The 24,302-nt window shown below is 41.5% G+C and overlaps 2 protein-coding genes across 5 annotated transcripts in view; one reads left to right on the plus strand and one right to left on the minus strand.

Annotated features, from left to right (window-relative positions):
• Positions 1–71: 71 nt before the first annotated feature.
• Positions 72–10,201, minus strand: DMAC2L (distal membrane arm assembly component 2 like). Of its 2 annotated transcripts, XM_080665676.1 has the most exons (6): positions 10,119–10,201; positions 6,485–6,570; positions 4,329–4,440; positions 3,205–3,413; positions 2,444–2,615; positions 72–1,787 (listed from the first exon to the last, which is right to left on the minus strand). In XM_080665676.1, the coding sequence occupies exons 3-6, from the start codon at positions 4,433–4,435 to the stop codon at positions 1,655–1,657; spliced, it is 621 nt and encodes a 206-aa protein (XP_080521802.1). In that variant the 5' UTR covers positions 4,436–4,440; positions 6,485–6,570; positions 10,119–10,201; the 3' UTR covers positions 72–1,654. The 2 variants fall into 2 exon arrangements, with proteins under 2 accessions (XP_080521802.1, XP_080521801.1); XM_080665675.1 differs by lacking the exon at positions 6,485–6,570 and having other exon boundaries at positions 10,119–10,150.
• A 73-nt stretch (positions 10,202–10,274) lies between these two features.
• Positions 10,275–24,302, plus strand: part of L2HGDH (L-2-hydroxyglutarate dehydrogenase) — a 36,998-nt gene continuing 22,970 nt past the window's right edge. The window contains exons 1-4 of one of the 3 annotated variants that reach the window (XM_080665614.1): positions 10,275–10,493; positions 13,016–13,131; positions 13,817–13,968; positions 20,201–20,332. In XM_080665614.1, the coding sequence (XP_080521740.1) occupies positions 10,354–10,493; positions 13,016–13,131; positions 13,817–13,968; positions 20,201–20,332 (540 nt within the window). In that variant the 5' untranslated portion in view covers positions 10,275–10,353. The remainder of the gene's footprint in view (positions 10,494–13,015; positions 13,132–13,816; positions 13,969–20,200; positions 20,333–24,302) is intronic. The other 2 variants (XM_080665613.1, XM_080665612.1) reach the window with 2 other exon arrangements.

Raw genomic sequence — 24,302 nt, forward strand, 5'->3', positions numbered from 1 at the left:
AAACGTATAGAAATCCACAAACAAGTTTGTATATAACTAACAATAACTGAATCAGGGCCACTTTAAGCAGGTAAAAATAAAGATATATTTTTATTTACTTAATGATAATCTTTAACACTGTTTTCTAGATATAAAATGAATTTTGTGCTTATCCTTCTTTACGATATCCTTGAGCTCACAGGAAATAGTATACAATGTATATGGGGAAATAAAATCCATTTCTAATTGGCATGTTAAAATTTTGTTTATAGCAATTTTTTAATTTAAGCAAAAAGTAAGTGCTGGTCTTCATGATTGTTTCCTCTATTCTAATGCAATCAGCAGAACTATTTGAATTCAGCCAAGTATTTATGTCTACTTATAATAAAATACCAGACTAAGCTTAGCAAATAGACAAATTAGCCAGAAACTACTCATTCAGAGAAAGGGTGTAAGTATGAAAAACACAGGAATGCAGGATTATGAGAAAGGCATGCAAATCCTGAGAGCAATATGAATGCCTCTGCAACCACTTACTTCTTGGCATAATTGACTTCAATGAATCTGAAATTTAGCTTTCAGTTTTTCCAAATTGTACATTTATAGTAACACTAGAGGCCCAGTGCACAAAATTTGTGCCAGGGCAGGGGGGTGGGGAGGCCTCAGCCCAGTCTGCATCCTCTCCAATCTCGGACCCCTTGGGGGATCGGGCCTAAACTGGCAGTCGGACATCCCTCTAACAATCCTGAACTGCTGGCTCCTAATCACTCACCTGCCTGCCTGCTTGGTTGCTCCTAACTGCCCCTGCCTCCGCTGACCTGATCACTCCTCACTGCCTCTGTGTGCCATCCTGATCGCCCCTAACTGCCCCCCCCTGCCGGCCTGGTCGCCCCTAACTGCCCCCCCACTGCCAGCCAGGTTGCCCCCAACTGCTCCCTCCCTGCCGGCCTGGTTGCCCCCAACTGTCCCCCCACCCGCCTGGTCTCCCCTAAATGCCCCCCCCTGCCGGCCTGGTCGCCTCTTACTGCCCGCCCTCCTGCCAGCCTGGTTGCCCCCAACTGCCCCCCATGCTGGCCTGGTCATCCCCAACTGCCCCCCTGCCGGCCTGGTCGCCCCTCATGACCCCCCCGCCGGCCTGGTTATTCCATGCAGCCTGTTGTTCAGTCATTTGGTTGTCCCTCACTAACCCCCCTCCGGCCTGGTCGCCCCACGCAGCCTGCTTGATCAGTTTTTTGGTCATCCCTCACTAACCCCCCTGCCGGTCTGGTCGTAGGCAGCCATCTTGTGAGGGTGTGAGGGTTAATTTGCATATTGCCTCTTTATTATATAGGATGCTTCAATAACTTTAAAGTGCAACATAAATTACTGTTAAAATACAATAAAGAATATCTGTGTTGTACATTTAAATTATTTTAAAGAATTCTAAGTCAGTATCTACATCAAGAGATATCTATATAAAATGAGTAAATTAGAATTAAAATGTTACCAAGTTTGCATCACTTCCAGTTTAGTAACTTTAATGAGTCTCATCTGAATATTTATTTTCTACATGATGGACTTTCTGCTTTTAAAATATCATGATATGATATCCTTATAATTCTATTGATGCTTACATAATATTTGTTGCTGTTTAGGATCAATAATTTTAAATGATACTTTATATTGAATAAGGCACTTATTGATGATTATTATTTTGCTTCAAGTCTAATTTTAGTTCCAGATAAGGTAGTAATGTCTTAAAGATTTTAACAAGGTTTTCTTTCTCTCTTATTCCAGGAAGATCACTTAGCAACAAATACCTGAGGTTTCTGTAAAAAAAGAAAGAAGTTACTTCAATTATAGTATTAAAACTAAACTTGATTTATTGACTTTTAGAAAAAACTACACACAGAATATATATATTCCTTGTTCAGAATTACATCAATAATTCTAGCTGAATCTTTCCAAATACTATATGTATACTATGGCATAGAATACCGTTGCCTGAGAGAGATAAAATATGAATCTTTACCTAGAAAGGGAAACAAACTAGCAAAGTTCTTAAAGGAACTCAAGATGAAGCCCTGAAGCCTCAACTAATGTAAGAAACGAATAATCTAGTACTTTTGGTTCTAATGTTTAAAATTCTCAAACTTCCTGCGATAGGTTATTGGCAAAACATGGGGGAAATTAATTTTAAAAATAGAGAGGAAGCCTAATAGCTAATGTTTGAGAGCTTACTGTAGCAGGCACCATGCTAGGAGCTTTACTTAGATTTATTTTTTTTAAGCAATATCCCTAAAAAATGCAATAAAACCATAATGTATTAAGGTTGATAATTTCAACTGTTTTAAAGTATTAAAGATGAAAGTTAAGTCATTTTCTTGTATTTTTCAAAACAAGACACCATCCCTCAAGTGTTTTAAATTCTGATTTTTCACCTTAACATCATTATCAAGTTTCCATTTTGGCACTGACCACCTACCTTAAATGATGCAAAGCAATGATGCCTTTGTCTGTGACATTCCCACATGAAATTATTTCCATTTCCAATAAACTTTTTTGTAAATTTTCCAATTGACTAATTCTCTCCAAACAGTCATCCTCGATATAATGACACTTGCATAGTCTTATTTTTTCAACATGCTGTAGGCCCTCTAGGAGGAAAAGAGCAGTTTAAGAACCTGCTTTACCATTAAAATAACCAACTCTCCTAGTTTTCCCAGGGCTGTTCCGATTTTAGGATTGAAAGTCCTATGTCCTGGGAAACCTCTCAGTCCCAGGAAAAGTGGAACAATTAGTCACCTTAATAACCATACATGGTATTCACCATACAGGTTGTGCTGATAAGACCATTTTGCAGTGAAACATCCAGGCACTGGAAAAAAACAACAACAAACACACACACAAAAACCCACCCAAGCAGAAGCTGTGTGGATAGAATTATTCCTACATCATTGAGGATTTCTCAATGACAAGAGTTTGACAAAGACAGTTTGACAAACAAGGCTTGAATTTTAAGTCAAAAGCCACAGAATAAAGTCATGTAGAGACAAGCTTAGTAAGGGGAGAAAGGAGAGGAAGGAGTTTGTAACCTCTAATTTAAAAATATTATAAATAAGAAGAAACAAACTGGATGATATTGAAAAGGCAAAAAGGACATATCTACGACTATAATACTCAACTGCAACAAAATGTCACTGTAAATCACCTGCATTTTTCATAAGCAAATGATAGGGTAGTTACCCAGGTGATCAAATCCAATGTTCATGATACAAGAGTCGGTGGCATCGATGGCCTGGATCTTGTATTTGTCCAGAGGGCCTGTTGGGAGGTTGTTGTAGTCCTTCTGCCACCTCTCCTGGCCATGATAGCGTACCATGGCCCCACAGCGAAGCAGCCACTCGGAGGCCGCCCTTTCGGGGCCAACATCCTTGATGCGTTCATAATCTACTCTATTGGAAAGAGAACAAAAGTAGTTAGCTTTTACTATAATCATTAGCTTTTTAATTATATTCATCAACATAAAGACAGAATAGAAAAAACTTTTCATTTAAATGACTGAGGAGGGAAACAAGTATACTAGTAAGATCCATGTAAAAGAAAAACATACAATGGCTCTACATGCTACCTTTCCTGCTTTATTTTTGTTTCCAAGTGGTCTCTGTGAAGGCATATTATTTTTATATGAGTTTATCAGGCAGACATGAGTCTTCATTGATTCAGATGTAGCATAGTGCTTGACACCAGGAAGTACTCAATAACTTGTATCGAAAGAATGATATACTTGGTTATTGTTTTTATTAATGATAAAAGATTAAAGGGAATAATTTTGAACTTATGTTCAAATTAATCTTATTAAGTGATATTTATTAATTTTTATATATGCCTTTTTCCCTAGTCACTGGTGTTATTGCTATATTAAGCAATGAGGAAATTAGCTTCTTCAGTTTCAAAATGATGCTTCTAAGCATGCTACCCATTAATTTTTTAAAAACTTGAGTTGCCTTGATAGTATTCAAAAGGCTAACTACATCTATTAAGAAGCCATAGAATAAAATATTCTAAAATATTTATTTACTGAGTTTTTCTGATTATAAAAATAATAAATGTTAATTTTAGAAAACTTGAAAGGCATGGAAAAGCCAAATAAGATAAAAGTCACTGACATCCTGCAACCCAGTCATGTTAATACTTTGTAATCTATTTTGGGGTCAATTTGTGTATATATTTTGTTTGTTTTTAAACAAAATGAGGCACATACTATACAAAAAAACCATTTGGAATACGAGAAATAACCAAATATCTATTGCAAATTCAGCTAACTTTAACAATTCCCACATTTCTTCATTTTAATTAGAGTAACTTACTTATTAAACACTGCATTCAACCAGCCCCAGAAGTATCTGGAGTCACATGACCATGGGAGTTTCTTTAAGCCACACAACTGCCAGGAAATTTTTCCAAACAGCATCATTTGATCTAGAAACACAACACAGTATTAATATTAGATCATCAACTGGCAATCAAGAGTCATGTACGTATCACTTCACAACTTCAAAGTCAATGATGTGCCAATAAAGCTGATGACTCACTTGCCTCTCGATTGATACTGAACAAGTCATTCCTGTCTCAGTTTCCCAGTTTCTTTTGCTTCAAAAAAGTGAGCTCTGTGGTTCCTTCTAGCCTTGATATTAAGTTCCATCGTTCTATCCTCATTTGGTGTCTGTCTGCACTGTTGCCACCTGGTGTCCATTTAAATTATTGAAAGCAATCCCACTCCCAGTCTACATTTCCAGTACCAAAATGGCACACTAAAATCACCTAGAGAGCAATGTGCCACGGTCTACAAGAGGTGACATGGAAACAGATCTTCCTATGACAAGAGTGCAAATAGTGTCACCAGAACAGTGCAAAGAGCTGAGGAAGGGCAGCTGGGAAAGAGTGGGCAAGTAACTTCACCTCTCTGACCCTTGGTTTTCTCATTTGTAAAATGAGATGATGTATGCAGATGATTTCCAGCTGTAAAAACCTATAACCGTGAGTTGAGAAAATGATTTTTGAACTGGATCTCAATTTGATTTATGTCAATTCAAGTTTCTCTAGAAGTATGCCAGGTGGGGGGAAACACTGAGAAATGAAACTCGGTCTCTGCCTTTGAGAAACTAACAACTTAAGGCAGAGTGGAGTGAGCGAAAACAAGTTACCAAGTAGTTAAAATAAAGGATTTGCCTGATAAATACTTCAAACGTTAAAATAAGAACAGACCAGAATTTCAATAATCCAGGTGATTAGCTGAGGCAGGGACATTTAAGTCATGTTGCATTTCAGTTTAGTTAGCATATGGGGGTAATGAGGAGACAGACAATTTACTCAGTCACATCATAAAGGGTCTGGCATAATCAGCCAGGAAATTAGGACTTTCTTCTGCAGGTGGTTGGGAGTCACTGAAGTTTTAGTACAGAACACTGGCATTTTTAGAACTATGCTTCAGGAATACTATTCAAACAGCAACGTCAAGATCGAGTACACTAGCACCGGACAGAGAGACAGCTAACAAGGGCTTCAACTACATGTGGCCGTGGAAAAGGGCTGGAGATGGGGGAAGGTGGGGGGGACAGGAGAATTGGAATGACATTGCAGAATGGATCCCACATGATTCAGTAAATGAGATTATAGGGGCGAGGGCCAGAGAAACTGAAGATGACACTAAGTTTTGCTCCTGAGTCACTGGTCGGATAATGGTGCCATTATGAAATCAATGTCAGAAGGACAGGGTTGTGGTTTATTCCCCAGTTTTTCATGTTCTAAATATGAAGTGTTGGCAGAACTTCTAGGAGGAGATGACCAACAAGTGACTAGAATCAGCGTCGCAAAATGGTAGAGCTGGAAGGAACTCAGATCACCTAGCCCTAGACTAAACTGTCTCCATGTCACCTCATTTAGAGACGAGGAAACTGAAGCCCTGATATTAAGTAACTTGCTGACACCCTAAATCCTTTCCAGAACAAGGTGGGGTTTTAATAAATGCACGTGTTTAAAAGGACCTGCCCAATGTTTCATGGGTAATTGGTGGCAGTGCTGAAACTTGAACCTAGTTCTGGCTACTACCAGTCCAGAGCTCTTTCCTTAGTCATAAGATGGCCCTGCAACTCAGGGAAAAAGGGAGGACTAGAAAGAGGCCTGAGTGGGAACCACCTCAGAACTGAGGAAGTGACAGAGGATGTTGAGGTTGTGAAACAGTGAGAGATGAGGTTTGAGGACAGAATCTGGAATCACCTACCCACTCCCTTCCTTTTCTACCATCACTCTGACTGCATTACTGCAAACTTTCCCTTCCCTCTGCTATCACTTTCACGTTCTCAGCCCTTCCCAGCTTTTTGTTAAAGCTCCCTCCACCTGTGTCCACCTCTAATAACTCCATTGGCTGCCAACCTCGTTTATAAATCTGGGCTTTCTAGCTTCAATTCAACTCATGCTGTACCATCCCTCCCCACCCACCCAATCCTGTCTATGGAAATCTTACCCAACTTCAAGACCTTATTCAAATGCCATCTTCAGCCATCCATCTATTCATTCACTCAATACATATTTATTGAATGTCTGCTATACCTAGTTCAAGAGATAAAATGGGAAGATAGAAAAACCAAACAAAACAACAGAGATAAAGACATGGTTCCTGTCCTCAGAGAATGTGTAGTCTAATGAAGGCAGAAGACATAAAGAAATAACATGCAACATGGTGTCTTAGTAGAGGTATGAACAAGTTCTGTCAGAGCCTAGAAGAGTTTTCTTTTGGGATGGCTTTTAAAAGATGATTAAAAGTTTCCAGTTAGGCCAAAACCGGTTTGGCTCAGTGGATAGAGCATCGGCCTGCAGACTGAAGGGTCCTGGGTTCGATTCCGGTCAAGGGCATGTACCTTGGTTGCAGGCACATCCCCATTGGGAGGTGTGCAGGAGGCAGCTGATCGATGTTTCTGGCTCTCTATCCCTCTCCCTTCCTCTCTGTAAAAAAATATCAATAAAATGTATTTTAAAAAAAAAAAAGTTTCCAGTTAGGCAGAAAAAATAAAAGTATGTGGAGAAAAAAGAAGACCAAGGATCACATCTTATTCATTTCCATTTTGCGTAGTAACTAGCACAATGCAAGAGTTTAATAAATATTTGCTAATAGTCTTTAATGATTGATATATTTCCATGGAGAAAGGTAAAAAACAGAGAAACTGTTATTAAGCAGGTAAATTTGAGTGGTCTATGAAAACTGATGCACTTTGACTTATTTTGGCCCACCTTATAATTCAGCTTATAAAGGCCAAATTTACTACTTCCGCTATGATTTCTAAAAATACTAGATATATTAAAATAATTTAAACATGAAAATAAAATTTTTATTTATCAATAAAGATAAAAAATAAATTGGTAGGTTTTTACATTCTCAAGTGTAACTTTGCTCATTAATTTTAGCAATTTCTAATGAATTCAAGCTACCTCTGGAAATGCTTTCTATATGGAAAGAGGAGACCTCTAGTGGTGAGTTGGTGAATTTAACTCTAATGAATGAAAAACCAGTTAAAGCGTTAAAAATTACTACTAAATTACTGCTGCAATAAATAATTCAGGATTTAAAATAATTTAAAAAGATCTTCTTACTATCAGAACATGGTTTAGAGCCATAAATTTGTAACTGATGTTTCTAAAATTTGCAATTATGTTTATGACTTAGGGAAGGCCAGACCTCTCAGCTGAGGGTGGTGTCATGAACACAAATGTCTCTAGCCAAATATTACAGGGTGTATAAATGTAAGGTGAGCTCTTGATTTGAAATTACTTAACTGAAAGGAAAGAGGGTAAGCAGAAAAAAATTTATAAAAAGAACATGTGTATTGGAGTGCTTTTACCTTGTTAAACTAAGAAACACACGCTTAAAATCAGAGCAATAAAAAGCTACTATGGTCCATGAAAGTCTGATCACAGACCCTGGAAGTGTCTAATTCTGTATTCAATCTAGTAACAAATCAACTACTACATCTGTGCAAACTAAAAAATAACCATCTCCACTACACACCTATCAGAATGATTAAAATAAAAAATAGTGACACCGCACTAGCAGGTTTGGGTCAGTGAATAGAGCGTCAGCCCGGGGGCTAAAGGGTCCTGGGTTCAATTACAGTCAAGGGCACGAACCTTGGTTGCAGGCCCTGGTTGGGGCGCATGTGGGAGACAACCAATCGATGTGTCTCTCTCACATCGATGTTCCTCTCTCTCTGTCTCTCGCCTTCCCTTCTACTTGCTCTAAAAATCAACGGAAAAATATCCTCAGGAGAAAGTGGGTCACTCGAATATTGCTGGTGGAAATGTATAAAGGTACAGCCACTTTGGAAAATCAGTTTGGCAGTTTCTTATCAAAATAAACAGGTGCTTATCGTATGACCCAGCAACTGTACTCTTGGGCATTTCTCCCAGAGAAACAAAAATAGGTTCATACATAAAAAGCTGTACATTAATGTTAACAGCAGCTTTATTAAAAAAGTTAAAAACTGGCAACAACTCAGATATCCTTCAATGGGTGAATGGTTAAACACACTGCGGTACCATGAAACACTATTGGACAGTAAGAAGGAATGAGCCATCAATACCTGCCACAATTGAGATGGACTTCAGGGGATTATGCTGAGTGAAAAAAAAGCCAATTTCCCAAAAGTTATATACAGTATAGTTCTGTTTATATAAATTCTTACAGTGACAAAATTTCAGAAAGGGAGAACAGACTGGGGAAGGGGGGCCCTGCTGTAGGGAGGTGTGGTTAGAAAAGGGCAGGGAGGGGTTCTTGTGATGCAGCTGTGCTGTAGCTTGGCTGTGGGGGTGGATACAGGAACCTACACACGAGATAAAAACGATGTGGAACTAAATACACACATAAATGTAACACTGGGGAAATCTAAGTAAGAGGGATGGACTGTGTCAATGTCCATTTCCTGGTAGTTATGTACCATAGTTTTGCAAGATGTCATCATTGAGGGAGGCTGAGTAAATGGTACACAGAATCTCTACTGTTTCTTACACCTGCATGGAAACCTACAATTATCTCAAAAATTTTTTTAAATTTCAAAAATAACCATCTCTTAAAAAAAATTGTGATGGAACAAGCAGGTAACATTCTATGTTGTTTTCACACAAAAAAGCAAAACATGTACAACTATCCAGAAGGTTAAAATCATTCGAGCATAATAATTATCGAGTCTTCAACTGTGCTAAAACCTGATGGGCCTTATGCGGGAGACTCTGCCATTAGTCCTAGTTCATGGGAGGGCGGGCGGGCCGGGCATGGAGGTGAAGCGGCTTCCAGAAGCCACCTAATGACTGGAACCAAAACCAAACGGGCAGGTCAAGTCCTTCCGGCAATGAAGTGTGTCATTCTTTTTTCCTGTTCAGCTGTTCTGACCCTAAAAATGTTCAACTGCCATTAAGCACGGTGTTAAACTGGCACGGTGATAAGCACATAATTTTAGAGTAATAAGGTATTGGAGAGATTCAACAGCCCACCTCCCTCACTTTTCAGATAAGAACACGGGAGGTGTGACCCGGACAGGTAAGGCGGCATTCCCAGGCCCGCACAGCGTATTGAAAACTGTGTCTCGGCCCAGTATTAACGATAAGGAAACAGATCGCTAAAGGATGGCCGAGGCCGAGCGGGGCCTGGTTCATCCGGGCGATATTTACAGGACCCATAAAGAACCGGGTGAATGGCAGACCCACAAAAAGAAGACCGCGCGGCTCTAAGGGCCTCGGTCCGGAGCGCGGGCTAAGGCCGGCCGGCGCGCGCCTTCAGTGGGCACAGGGCTGGGTGGGGCCGGGTTGGAGACCGCGGGTGCTCAGCCATCCGCCTCGAGCTGACCCGGGGAGCCCGGGAGCCCGGGACCCGAAGGGGCTGGGCGGGGCCGAACCGAAGGAAGGGAGGCCGCTGGGCCCGTCCAACCGAGTTTTCACTATAATCATGCCCAGATTTTCTTCCCGGGCCCCGCATCCGGTGGACGTCAAATGTCAGACCCCGCGACACGGCGGGACAGATTCTCGGTAAACCCAGCGCGGGGAGAAGGGAAAGGGCAGAGTGAAACCACCACCCTAGTCCCGTCCCGCTCGGGCCTAGCTCCTCAACTCACTGCGTCGCAGGAAGGGAGCGAGCGAGCGTCCCCGGCGTGTACGGCAGCGCCGGCCTGCCCTTCGCCCTCCGCCGCGCGCGCCCATTGGTCACTGACAGCCGCTCCCACGTGGAGCCAAGGCGCGCGCCTCATTGGTCCCTGCGTGGGAGGCGGGGCTAGAGGACACCGCGGACCCTGCAGAGTGTCCTGCTCAAGTGGCCAAGCTGGGGCTGTGGCAGGGGAGGGGACGCAGGCGATGGTGCCCGCGCTGCGTTACCTGGGCACTGCCTGCGGATGGGCCCGCGGAGGTTTCCCCAGGGGCATCCCCGCGGCGTGCGAGTCCGCGCTCGGGGGGCCGCGGCCGCTGTGCCAGGGTGGCCGCAGAGCCAGCACTAGGTGAGTAGCCGCTGGCCCGCCCCCGCCGCCTACGCTGCATCTTAGAGGCGCTTCTTGCTGGACCTATGCCCTGGCTCTCCTTCCCTGCCCCAGGCGTGAGAGAAGGTCGAGATCCTGTGGAGCGCGGGCTCCAAACTCGGATCGCAGGAGCTACCTGCAGGATTTATTCCTTGTGTTTGTGGGCGGGAGGAAAAGAATAAGGGTGTTGAGTAGAGGGCTACTACAGTCTGTGTTTGAATACAACCCCTCCATGTCCTACTTTACTCTGGGCGGGTTTGCTTAAGCTCCTTAAAGGTTCGGTTGTGAGTTGGAGCTAGGGCTCTCCCGCGGGTGATCGTTTTGAGCGTTAAAGGACCTAGCCCACTGTAAGCAGTCAAATAACGCTGTTTATTAGCTGGCATCTCTGGTGTTCCTTGGAAGATCTGAATCCAGTCTTAAATCAGTTCCAGGCAGACACTGCGTAGAGTTACCTCAATGAGAAGCAGCTCAGTGGCTAATCAAAGCCTGCAGAATTCATTGTCCTGTGATTTAAAGTTTGGAGGTCACATTGGAAACCACTGTTTTTCTCTGCTTTCTTTAGAGATGATGATTTATGCCAAGGTGGAAAGCTTGGCTGTTTCGATAATTACGAAGTTGAGTGTGACTTGGAGCTTAGCGTCAGAGATGGTGTGGAATGACACCAGGAGAGGGGCTACATCACAACAGGGGTTTTATTTTATTTTAATTACACAGTGAATTTTATTCTAAGAGCGTTGGGAAGCTTTTAAAGGGTTGTTGAGAAGAGGGAGTGATTGAATGCTGATGTTTCAAAAATTTACTCTGGTTGCTGAGTTATTGTATTGGAGGGGGATTAGAATGGGATAGGATTTTGGGAAGCTTTTCTTAAGGAAAGAAAAGTAGGGTTAGGAAAGGTTTTGTTTATACTTTTTATTTTGAAATAATTATGGATTTATAGAAGTTTGCAACAAAGCAGCACTCTCATTTACCCCATTGATAACATCTTACATAACTATAGTACCTTATCAAAACCAGGAAATTGACATTGGTACACTCCATAAACCTTGTTCAGATTTCATCAGTTTTACATGCACTCATTTGTGTGTGTATATGTTTCTATGCAATTTAATTATGTGTTAATTTGTGTAACTACCACCACAATTCAGAAACAAATATTCTGTCAATACAAAAATATCCCTTGTGTTATATTCACATCCCATCTCTACAACTTTCTAACCACTTCCTAACCTGTGGCAACCACTAATCTATTCCCCAGCTCTATAATTTTCCACTTTGAGAATGTTCTGTAAGTAGAAATACACAGTATGTAATCTTTTGATATTGGCTTTTTTCATCTTGAGATCCATCTAAGTGTTACCTATATGAATAGTGATTCCCTTTAATTGTTGAGTAGCATTACATGGTATGGATGTATCACTTTTTTAAAATCATTCACCAGTTGAAGGATATCTGGGTTGTTTCCAGTTTTTGGCTATGAATAAATCTGCTATAAATATTTATGTATAGTCTTTGTATGAGCATAATTTTTCCTTTCTCTGGGATAAGTGCAGGCACTAAGACCTACAGTAAGTACATGTTTATTTTTTAAGAAACTGCCATATTCTTTTTTCAGAGTGACTGTTATTTTACATTGATACCAGTAATATGTGAGTGGTCCAGTTCTTCTTCATCTTCACCAGCATTTGGTATTATCACTTTTTTCTTTTAGCCATTTTGATATGAGTGTAGTGATATATCATTGTAGTTTTAATTTGCATTTCCCTAATGAGTAATGGAATTGAACATCTTTTCATGTTCTTATTTGCCACCTGTATATCTGTCCTCTTTGATGATATGTTTGTTCATATCTTTTGCATCAAAATAATATAATACAGGAGGGGATTAAATGGGGGTGGGGGGAGAAGCAAGAGTGTCCATATTCCTCTAAAACCTAGATTTGTTTACCATAAAGTCAGTGCTAAGGGGAATCTTTTACACTCCTCATTGCAGTTAGACTTTACAAGGCCTTTCTAATTTTTAAAATGGTTGTATAATCAGGGTTTGTTGTGGCTAAACTTGTGGTTGTGAACCTATTGGCTGTTTTCTTTTTAACAAAAAAATTACAAATTGTTGCATACCAAGGTGTTGAAGACTTAATGTGTTAGCTAATCCTCAAGAATACTGCCCTTGAATTTTAAAAGAATAGATGGTAGAGAAGAGTGCGATGCTTAACACATGTAGCTGGCCCAGGCAGAGTACTGTGGAGATTTAGAGCAGCTTGATCAACTAGCCACCCTGCCTGCTGGGTGTAGCTGGTTATTCTACTGACCAGCAATGCTGGTAACTTTTAAGGGTATCTTCTTGAGTATGAAGCCAAATAGCACAAAACCCAATAAATATTTGCTTTTAATGATTATAAATTAATAGTTTAATTAATTATCCATAGATGACAAAAATGTTGCATGTGAAGTTTGATGAGGTCTACTGTAAACGTGCATTACTTTAAAAGTGACTTTCTCTTGAAGCTCATTTGATGTAGTCGTTATCGGTGGCGGAATTGTGGGGCTTGCCTCTGCCAGAGCACTCATCCTGCGACATCCAGCACTTTCCATTGGTGTTCTGGAAAAGGAGAAAGAATTAGGTATGTATGGTTGATGTATGTTATCAGTGTTGCTCTTCAGGCTTATCCAGAACACCCAATTATTTTGTCAATTCTGCATCTGTTATGCTGAGTGTCGATGTTAGTATGCTAGTTTGAGTTCTCCAGAAAGCAGAGTCTGGGACTAGGACTTTGGTATAAGTGATTTATTTGAGAGGTTATCTAGGAGACAGGAATGAGAGGATGGGGATAGTAAACAGGGAAGGAGGGAGAGCCACATGAGGGTACCTTATTGAAGTTGCTGTTGTGAGTTTGATTCTACTGGCACCTCTGAGGAGCTACATAAACATTTCCCAGCATCATGGTCATTTATCCATCAGCTCCTGTCCCTATTGGTTGAGGATTGCCCCTAGGAATGTTGAGTTCTCTTTCCCCACATTAGACAAGGCCCTGGGGCAGAATGCTGGGAACTATAACGGTCCCTTGAAGTGGTTTGCTGGAAGTGAGAGGTGAGTTTGTGCACCAGAGTTGTAACTAAAATCAAAGGTGGGCTGGAGGGATGTGACACAGGCAACAAAGATGGTGGCTAGAGGAATTTACCAGTGCTCTGACTGTAAAAATTTTAAATAATGTGGTCTCTGATAGTTTCAAATATGTTTGTTCCCCCACTTCTTAGGTTTTGTATGAGTCATTTATTTTCTCTTATCCTGTTTCTCTTGTTTGGTAGCTATTCACCAGACTGGACATAACAGTGGTGTCATACATAGTGGAATTTATTATAAACCGGAATCTCTAAAAGCTAAATTATGTGTACAGGGTGCAGCCCTCATCTATGAGTACTGTAACCAAAAGGGAATTTCTTACAAGCAGTGTGGCAAGGTATGGTATTTTACTAGGACCTCGACTTATTTATAACTAACGTTTTCTTACTGATGTTTAATGTTGAATTTTTTTTAAACCCTGGATTTTCTTTATATCAAGTAATTTGCAAAATCTAATATTAGAGAATAACTTTTTAAAAAGATGGTGTAACTAACTCAATGTAATTTTTAAAAAATTGGTAGGTTTTTAATGATTTTATAGAGAGAGGAAGGGAGAGGGAGAGAGAAACATTGATGTGAGAGAGAAACATTGATCGGTTGCCTTCCATATGAACCCCGACCGGGGATGGAACCTGAAACTTGGGTACGGGATGAAGCTCCAACCAACGGAGCTACACCAGTCAGGACATTCCGTGTAATTTTTAAAGTAACAGCTTTATGACATAATTTATATACCCTTTTAAATTCACCCTTTTAAAGTATACAGTTTAGTTTTTAGTGTAGTCACAGAAGGTGTAGCTATCACCATTATCTAATTTTAGACCATATTCATTTTCCCAAAAAGAAACCATATACCCATTAATAGTCATTCCCCACTCCCCCTACTTCCTAGTTTTGCTTCTTCCCAGTCCCTGGCAACCACTAATATATTTTCTGGATTTGACTATTCTGGACATTCCATGTAAATGAATTCATACAATATGTTGTCTTTTGTGATTGGCTTCTTTAACTTAGCATAATATTTTTCAGGTTCATTTATTTGTAGCATGAATCAATACTTCATTCTTTTTATATATTTCATTGTGTAGGTATACCAAATTTTGTTTATCCATTTTACAGCTGATGGACATTTGGGTTGTTTCCACCCTTTGGCTATCCTATCCAATAAAAGAGTAATATGCAAATTGACTGTACATCTGCTATAACCACAAGCCACGCCCACCGGCCACGCCCACCGGCCAATCAGGAGGGAATATGCAAATAAACCCATCCAAGATGGCTACGGCCACAGAGAGCAGGAGGGAGGCTTGGGTTTCCCTGGCAATGGAGGAAGCCAAGCTTTCTGCCTGCCCTTGCTGGCCCAGGCCTCCACTCAATGCTACAAAGTTTCAATTATAGAAGATAAAAAAAACCCAACAGAAATGGCAGCAGCCATGGAACTAGAGAGGGCAGGAGGCTAGGGTTGCCCGCAGCGATGGAGGAAGCCCTGGCCTGCTTTGGCCTCTGCTTAAGGCTACAAAGTTTCAATTATAGAAGATACATAAATCCCAACAGAAATGGCTGCCACCACAGAGCGAGCAGAAGGCTTGGCTCCACTCCAGGCTACAAAGTTTCAGTTGTAGAAGATAAATAAATCCCACATCCCAGGGCCTCTGCTTGGGTCGCCGGGGGGCGTGGCTGGCCTGCAAACCACCACAGGCCCCTCGCCCAGGCTGCCCCATACCCCAAGGGAACCCCCACCCTGATCCGGGACACCCTTCAGGGCAAACCAGCTGGCCCCCACCCATGCACCAGGCCTCTATCCTATCTAATAAAAGAGTAATATGCAGATTGACCATCACTCCAACACACTAGATGGCTGCCCCCATGTGGTCAAAGATCCTGCCCCCCTGTGGACACAAGATGGCCAGCAGGGGAGGGCAGTTGGGAGGGACCAGGCCTGCAAGGGAGGGCAGTTGGGGGTGATTAAGTCTGCAGGGGAGGGCAGTTAGGGGTGACCCGGCCAGCAGAGGAGGGAAGTTGGGGGTGACTGGGTCTGCAGGGAAGGGCAGTTGGGGGATACCAGGCCTGCAGGGGAGGGTAGTTAGGGGTGACCAGGCTGGCAGGGGAGGGCAGTTAGGGGTTACCAGGCCTGCAGGGGAAGGCAGTTAGGGGAAAACAGGCTGGCAGTTGAGCAGTTAGGCATCAATCAGGCTGGCAGGGGAGTGGTAAGGGGGTGATCAGGCTGGCAGGCAGAAGCGGTAGGGGCAATCAGGAAGGCAAGCAGGCGAGCAGTTGGGAACCAGCAGTCCTAGATTGTGAGAGGGATGTCCGGATGCCCGTTTAGGCCCGATCGTGGGATCGGGCCTAAACGGGCATTCAGACATCCCTCAAGGGGTCCCAGATTGGAGAGGATGCAGGCTGGGCTGAGAGACACCCCTCCCTCCCCGTGCACGAATTTCATGCACTGGGCCTCTAGTTATAAATAACACTGCTGTGGAATCTATGTACAGGTTTTTGTATGGACCTGTTTTCATTTCCCTCGGACATGTACCTAGGAGTGGAATTGCTGGGTTATAGGTAACTCCATGTTTAATGTTTGAGGAGCTGCCAAACTGTTTTCCAAAGTGCTACACTGTTTTATATTTCCATCAACAATTAATGAGGATTCTAATATCTCCACATCCTCACCAACATCTATTATTATGTCTTTTTTATTTTAGCCATCCTCGATCTGAAGAGGTATATATCATTATGGTTTTGATTTGCATTTCCCTAATTATTAATGATATTGAGCATCTTTTCTTATGCTTATTGGCTATTCATTTATCTTTGAAAACATGTCTATTCAAATCTTTTGCTCAGCCCTACCTGGTTTGGCTCAGTGGATAGAGCATCAGCCTGCAGACTTAAGGGTCCATGGTTTGATTCCAGTCAAGGTCATATGCCAGGGTTGTGGGCTCAGTCCCCAGTGTGGGGTGTGCAGGAGGCAGCCGATCAGTGATTCTCTATCATCATTGATGTTTCTATCTCTCTCATACTCCCTTCCTCTCTGAAATCAACAAAAATATATTTTAAAAAATATCTTTTGCTTGCTTTTTAAATTGGATTATTTGTCATTATATATATATAATGATTTTTAGAGAGAGAGGAAGTGGGAAAGAGGAACATTGATGTGATGGCAGAACATCTGTTGGTTGCCTTCTGCACACCCCCTGCTGGGGATCGAGCCCACTACACAGGCATGTGCCCTGACCAGGAATCAGCAATCTCTTGGTACACTGAATGGTGCCCAACCAACTGAACCGTACTGACCAGAGCCACTTTTTAATTAATTTTGGTATACGGTGTGAGGAAGGGGTCCAGCTTTATTGTCTTGTATGTGTCGATCCAGTTGTTTACCACCATTTGTTGAAAAGACTATTCTTTCTACATTGCTTTTTGTCTGTATCACAACTCAATTGTGCATAAATGTCAGAGGGTGTGTTTAGGATTCTCAATTCTATTCCATTGATATATGCCTATCCTTATATCCTACCACACTATTTTGATTACTGTAACTCTTTATTTTGAAACCAGGGAGTGTGAGTCCTCCAACTTTGTTCTTTTTCAAGATTGTTTTGGCTAACCGTTGTGGCTCAGTTGGTTGAGCATCCGTCCTATGCACAAGGAGTTCACTGGTTCGTCTCCTGGTCAGGGCACTGCCCAGGGTTGCAAGCTTGATCTTCAGTATGGGGTGTGCAGGAGGCAGCCGATCGATGTTCTGTCTCATCAATGTTTCTCTCTCTCTCTTGCTCTCTGAAATCAATTTTAAAAATAAAAAAGCAACACATTTTTAATAAATATATTGTTTGGCTGTTCTGGGTGCCTTGCATTTTCATATGAATTTCAGAGTCAGTTTGTCAGTTGCTCTAAAAAGGCAGCTGGGATTTTGATAGAGATTATATTGAATCTATAGATCAATTTGGAGAGTATTGTCATCTTAACAATATTAAATCTTATGAACATGGGATGTCTTTTCATTGACTTAGATATTTAATTTATTTCAACAGTGTTATGTATTTTTCATTGTGCAGGTCTTGCATTTCTTTTGTTAAATTTATTCCTTGGTATTGGTCTAATAGGTGTTTCTGTGTATTTGTTCTTTTGGTATGTGGATTCCTTAGGATTTTCTATATGTAGGATCATACCATCTGCAAATAAAATAGTTTAACTTCTTTTTCAATTTGGATACTCTTTATATTTTTTTCTTGCCTAATTTCCCTGTGTAAAATCTCTAATGCAATGTTGAAAAGTGAAAGCAATGAAAGTGGACAACCTTGTGATTTTCCTGATCTTAAGGAGAAAGCATTCAACTTTTCACTATTAAGTATGATGCTAGTTGTGGGTTTTTTTGTAGATGCCCTTTATCAGATTGAGGAAGTTCCTTTCTATTTCTAGTTCATTGAGAGTTGTGTTGTTGTTGTTGTTTTAATCATAAAAGGGTGTTGGATTTTCTCAAATGCTTTTTCTGCTTCTATTGAAGCAATCATGTAGTTTTTGTCTTTTATTTTATTAATATATTACATTAATTGACTTTTGGATATTAAGTTGATCTTTCATTCCTGCAGTAAATTTCACTTGATCATGGTATATAATCTTTTTTGTATGTTGCTGCATCAGTTTACTAGTTGGGACTCTTACATCAATATTCACAAGAGATATTGGTCTGCAGTCTTGTTTTTTGTGTGTTTTTTTTTTAATCTTTGTCTGGTTTGGGTATCTGGCTAATACTGGCCTCACTGAATTAGGAAGTGTTCCCTTTTGTTTTGTTGGAAGAGTTTATGAAGAATTGGTATTAATTCTTTAAAACATGTGGTAGCACTCATGAGTATAGTTCCTGGGCCTGATCTTTGTGGGAAGTTTTAAAGTTACTAATTCAATCTCTTTGCATATTATAGGTCTATTCAGATTTTCTTCTTGAGTCAGTTTCAGAAGTTTGTGTCTTCCTATGAATTTGTCCATTTCATGTAGATTATCTAATTTGTTGGCATAAGTTATTCATAATATTCCCTTGTAAGTCTTTTTCATGTAATTTTTAAGAATAAAAGTTCATTGTTACCATTAAAGATGCTATGAAGATTTTTAAAAATTATATGGGGAAATGGTCCTGACATGGTATGAAGTGAAAAAATATGTAAAACTGTATTTATAGTTTTTATGGTTGAGTATTAAGAGTTCTTTATATACTCTGGATACTCGTCCCTTATCACCTATATCAGTGGTCGGCAAACTGCGGCTCGCGAGCCGCGGTTTGCCGCTCTGTTGACTAATGAGTTTGCCAACCACTGGGATAGGGGCTTAATCACAAGGAACAAAAACAGCCTGTAATTATTGGAATCGAGAGTCTAGGTCAGTGGTCAGTAAACTCATTAGTCAACAGAGCGGCAAACTGCGGCTCGTGAGCCGCATGTGGCTCGTGAGCCGCAGTTTGCCAACCACTGAATGATTTGCAAATGTTTTCTCCCATTCAGTGTGTTGTCTTTTATTTTCTGGATAGTGTCCTTTGATTCCACTTTTGTTCTTAAGGTTAGTTATTTGTTGATTTAAATAACCTTTACACCTTGATTAAGAGTATTATCTCTATTAAGTGTTGACTCCTTGCTATGAAATAGTAATTTATAAATTCTCATTTACCTGGGAATATACATCTGTGCCTTCCTTTGTTGGGAGCTGTTAAGGAAGAAACTACTTTAAAAAGATACTTTGCCCAGAAATAAGTAGAAAAATAGTCTTGAGTAAAGTTGATAAGTTTACCTATTTTTTTCTTTGCAACAGGATACATTAGTAAATACTTTGTAATGTACTTTATTCCAGGAAATAAAATGGATAGTTTTCTGTTTATGATATCTCATTATACTGAATACCAAATGTTTTCTTGATGTACTGGTATTTTACATTCTCTTATAGAAAAAAAGAAGGCGATTCTGTTTTGTTGTTGCTGATTTTTTTTGTTTTGTTTGTTTGTTCTTTTGTTTTTAATGTAAAGATTAAGTAATCGAGTGCTTCTCTCCCTTCTGGGACTGAGGGAGTGAAGGTAATATCAGTTGATTATGGCCAAGATGCATGTAGTGGCTGATAGCAGAAGTGGAAATTGAGATTACATCTCAACTTTGAGGAAAATTTTTCATGCAGTTTTCTTTTTTAAATATTTTTATTGATTTCAGAGAGGGAGGTAGAGGGAGAGAGAGATAGAAACATCAAGAATGAGAAAGAATCCTTGATCGGTTGCCTCCTGCATGCTCCCCACTGGGGATTGAGCCCGCAACTCGGGCATATGCCCGACCAGGAATTGAACTGTGACCTCCTGGTTTATAGGTTGACACTCAACCACTGAGCCACGCTGCCTGGGCTCATGCAGTTTTCTTAAGAGAACTTTTTTCAGTGGAGGAGGAAAATGAAGTCATGAAGGAAGGTTGAAGTAGATACATGAAGAAAAAGCAATTTTAAAAAATCCAATTTGTCATGTAACCATTTATGATTTTTCTAGTCACTTTATCTTTCATAGCTGATGATATGTTTAACTCTATTTATATTATCATTTTTTGAAGCTTATAGTAGCTGTAGAACAAGAAGAAATTCCCAGACTTCAGGCCCTATATGAGAGAGGCCTGCAGAATGGTGTCCAGGGCCTGAAGCTGATCCAGCAGGAGGATATAAAAAAGAAGGAGCCATATTGTAGGGTAAGTGATTCACTAACTCCACACACATGCTCACAGGGGCATTTTCATTTAGGGCTCGGTCTTGTGAACATAGAGCCTGAAAGTGAATTAATAGGAGGAAGGAATTATATAGAAACAATTAGATAATCCTGTCGCAAAAGCAGTGGGGTAACAAACACAAGAGGCCGTTGCCACAAACTCTGGACACTTGATTTCTTCTTTCCCTAAGTCATTATAAGAAACATCCAAACCTGTAGAGCAAGCATGTCAAACTTGGGGCTGGCGGGCTGCATGCCTCATTTAAATAAGCGGGCCGCGAGTTTGACATGCTTGCTGTAGAGAATTTTGTGTAAGAGTTTATTTGAGCCAAACTGATGACATATGCCAGGGAGCAAGATCTCAGATGCTCTGGGGAATAAGTTTTGCAGCTTCTTTTATGCATTTGAAATTAAGGAGGGAAGTTTACAGGATGGTGAGAGAAAGCAAGGCAGGGATTAGATTAGGATAGTTAGCAAGATTATGTGCTCTCTTGAGGGTGGTTACAGCTTATTTCTATGGTGTGTTAACCTAATTGCATAGACACAATGGACTAGGCTTGCTTAAGGCAAGTATAAACCTCTTTAAAAATATTTTTTTTATTGATTTGAGAAAGAGAGGAAGGGAGAGGGAGAGAGAGAAACATCAATCAGTTGCCTCCTATACACATCCTGACCTGGGATTGCTCCCACAACCTGGCTATGTGCCCTGACCAAGAATCGAACCAGCGACCTTTTGGTGCATGGGACAATGCTCAGACCAACTGAGCCACACCAGCCAGGTCGTAAAGATAAACTTTGTACTAAAGAGGTTATATGCCTGGGACATGACTACCCACCATGACTGGTCGAGTTAGGGATTTATGACCAGATCACCCTGTGAGGTTACTTCCCATAGAACCCTCTTCTCACTCACACCAATGAAAAAATACCAGGTCTGAAGGACATAAGCAAATGCAAGAGAAGGTCTGAGACCATATGACACGTTTGGAAAGCACTGAGTGGTGAGGTGTGGTTGGATCACAGGGTGTGTAGGAAAATATAAAAAGTGGGACTAGAAAGGCGGGAATAGGCCCACATAAAGGGCCTGATATTCATGCTGATAACTTTGAAGTTTATCTAGTAGGCACAGAAGCCATTGAAAATTTTTGAGGAGAGTGGCTGTAATATCCAGTCTATATTTCAGGAAGATAAGGGTGGCATGAGTGTGAAGGGTGGGTTGTAGAGTATCTTGCTTAAAACATGCTATAAGGAAAAACCTTCCTTTTATTCATGAGAGAGACATGAATAATAATACTCTGCATAACAACTTTCTTTGATAGCCTTTCAGACACTATCAGCTCAAACTCTAGTTCCACTGGTTGTTCCAGTGAATGGCTGTATCTCCTGTTCCTTCTCCCCTACCCTTTTATTGACAACTAGAGGCCCGATGCACGAAGATTTGTGCAATAATAGGCCTTCCTTCCCCTGGCTGCCAGCACCACCTTCGCTCCGGCCGGAGCCACCTTTCTGCCTTCACTCTGGCCCGGAGCCACCTTTCCGCCTTCGCTCCGGCCAGAGCTGCCTTCCGCCTCTCACCTTGTCACGTCAATTTGCATATTCCCTCCTTATTGGCTGTGGGTGCCACCATCTTTGTCATGGAGTTACAGTCATTTTGCATATTCCATCTTTATTAGATAGGATATGCAATAGCTGGACTCCAGCCCGCTGGTGTAGTTCAGTGGTTGAGGATGTCACAGTTTGGTTCCTGGTTAGAGCACATGCCCCAGTTGCAGGCTCTATCCCCAGTAGGGGGCGTACAGGAGGCAGCCAAGCAATGATTCTCACTCATCAATGTTTCTATCTTTCTCTCCTTCTCCCTTCCTCTCTCTAAAATCAATAAAAGCACTAAAAAGAAAAATAGCTGGACTCCAGGTACGTGTGTTAAAGAGTCTGGCTTCTAACTCCTTGCCAGACAATGCTTATCAGAAGCTTTTAGTTTAGTCCTAGAGTTTAGTTGAACCCCCACTTGAAAGATGACTAAGTAATGTAACTTATAAAAGAGGTATGCCCTGCTTTTCTCTGAGGCCTCTGCAGAAGTGATCTACTTTATATAATGCCAAATTGTAATTTTCAATGCCTATTTAGGGTGGCAATATACTAGTACTAGTATAGTAGAAAATATAGTCTGGTTATTTCATAAAGGTGTCTTGAGTAAATTCCTCCTTTCTCTCCCAACCTCACCACTGCTACCAGCAATGATGGGCAAAATTTGCATAGTACAAGGTTACTTCTAGGACCTTCAACAGGAAAAGTATATTAGGGCAGCTCTAAAGGGCTTCTTAGAGCAGATTCCTTTCAGCAAAAGATTTAAGTACTCCCAGGGGGGCATTTTGGAAAATTTTAAACTGGCTCTGTGAACTTTGACTTTGGAGGGTAGCTCTTGACAGCTCTCTTCTGGGCAGATCCTGACTGCTGCTTCTGACCTTAGCTGTGCAGATCCGTCTGCCTTTTCTTTAATTCGTCAACCACATGTTCATCTGTTCCTCCTGACTTCTAACTCCCAGTGTTCCCTGTTTTGCTTGCCTGGTTCTTTTCTAGCCATCTGACCTGCTGTGGCCTATGATTTCAAGTTCTGACCTGCTAACTTAGACAGTGCATGCCCAGCTCCTGGCAGACTGCTAGCCTGTCCAACCCCCCTCCTAGGCCAGGGCATTGGATTGCTTGGCAGCAGTGACTCGCTCCACCTTCCCCCAACATACACGTATAGGTAGGGCCCACCAGCATCTCATGAGGAGGGGCAAGGCCAAGGCCAAAACTAGAAAGGGAAAGAAAAGAAAGGAGATCTTTTAGAGAAGGTCTAGAAAGGGTAACTATCTGGTATGTTTAAAGATAGCAACCTTCAAAAGTTCATTCATTCAGTAAATGTTTGAGTGCCTTCTGTGTGTCAGGCATTGTACGAAGTAATAGGAATATAAGATGAATGAAGATATTTGGAATTCCAAAAATCTTTTGATATGGAGCATTTTTACAGCACACTTTTATCTCACTGTTATACTTGTCACAGAGTTTTATGCTAGGTAAGGAAGTTTTTGTGACTAAACTCTTGGTATCATCCTAATTTAGATTTTAAGATTATTGTACCAAAATATTATTTATAGATTGAAATTGAATTATAGCTATTGGCCACTGAATTTAGGGATTGTCAGGCCATATAAAGTCTAATATAAAATCTTAGTGTATCTACTCTATCAGAACAAAAGGACTGATTACCTGTACTTGGGCAAATGCTCTCATATTCTGGAAGCAGACCATCAGGAAAATGGTGAAGTTTTTCAAATGTTGCTTTCAGTTCGTGAAGAGAGACTGTTGCGTGTTTTGTGAGCCTTTACCCTTAGTGTGAACATTGGTCAGGGGTGGGTAGCAAAATCAAAAGCTTTGAAGGATAAGCAGGTAAATGTATTGGGATAGGGGTGGGGCACTGAATACAATAATAAAATATTTTAAACTAGAGGCCCAGTGCATGAAAATTTATGCACTGGAGGGAGGTCCCTCAGCCTGGCCTGCCCCCTCTCATAGTCCGGGAGCCCTCAGGGATGGGAGGTGACCCAGCAATCAGGGGAAGGCAACGCTCCATCACACCTCTGCTGCTGCCACTGCCGGCACTGCAAGCCTTGCCGGCCCTGGTTACCTGAGCCTCGGGCAGCCCTGGGCGGCTGAGCAGCCGCCATCTGAGGCTTGCCTGCACCTTGGGCTGGCCCTGGGTGGCTGGGCAGCCACCATCTGAGGCTTGCTTTCGCCTCGGGTGGCCCTGGGCGGCTGGGGGCTAAGGGACTGGGGGACGCCAGAGGCAGGCGCGCAGAGTGGCCGCGCCCGCATGGGAGCGGGTCCGGCCTTGCCAAGTGCCTGCCACCCCGATGGGGCTGAGGGGACTGGGCACCGCCATCTTGTGGCTGTGGGCACTGCCATCTTTGAGG

Source organism: Plecotus auritus, assembly GCF_963455305.1.
Source record: "Plecotus auritus genome assembly, chromosome: 1".
NCBI lineage: Eukaryota > Metazoa > Chordata > Mammalia > Chiroptera > Vespertilionidae > Plecotus > Plecotus auritus.

What these genes read in the sequence shown, in the direction of transcription:
- DMAC2L (XM_080665676.1), bottom strand. Translation starts at nt 4,435, where the DNA reads ATGATGCTGTTTGGAAAAATTTCCTGGCAGTTGTGTGGCTTAAAGAAA. An exon ending in TTGAATGCAGTGTTTAATAA is followed by an intron (nt 3,414 to 4,328) that starts GTAAGTTACTCT and finishes TCTTTCCAATAG; the next exon opens with AGTAGATTATGAACGCATCA. An exon ending in CATTGGATTTGATCACCTGG is followed by an intron (nt 2,616 to 3,204) that starts GTAACTACCCTA and finishes TTTTCCTCCTAG; the next exon opens with AGGGCCTACAGCATGTTGAA.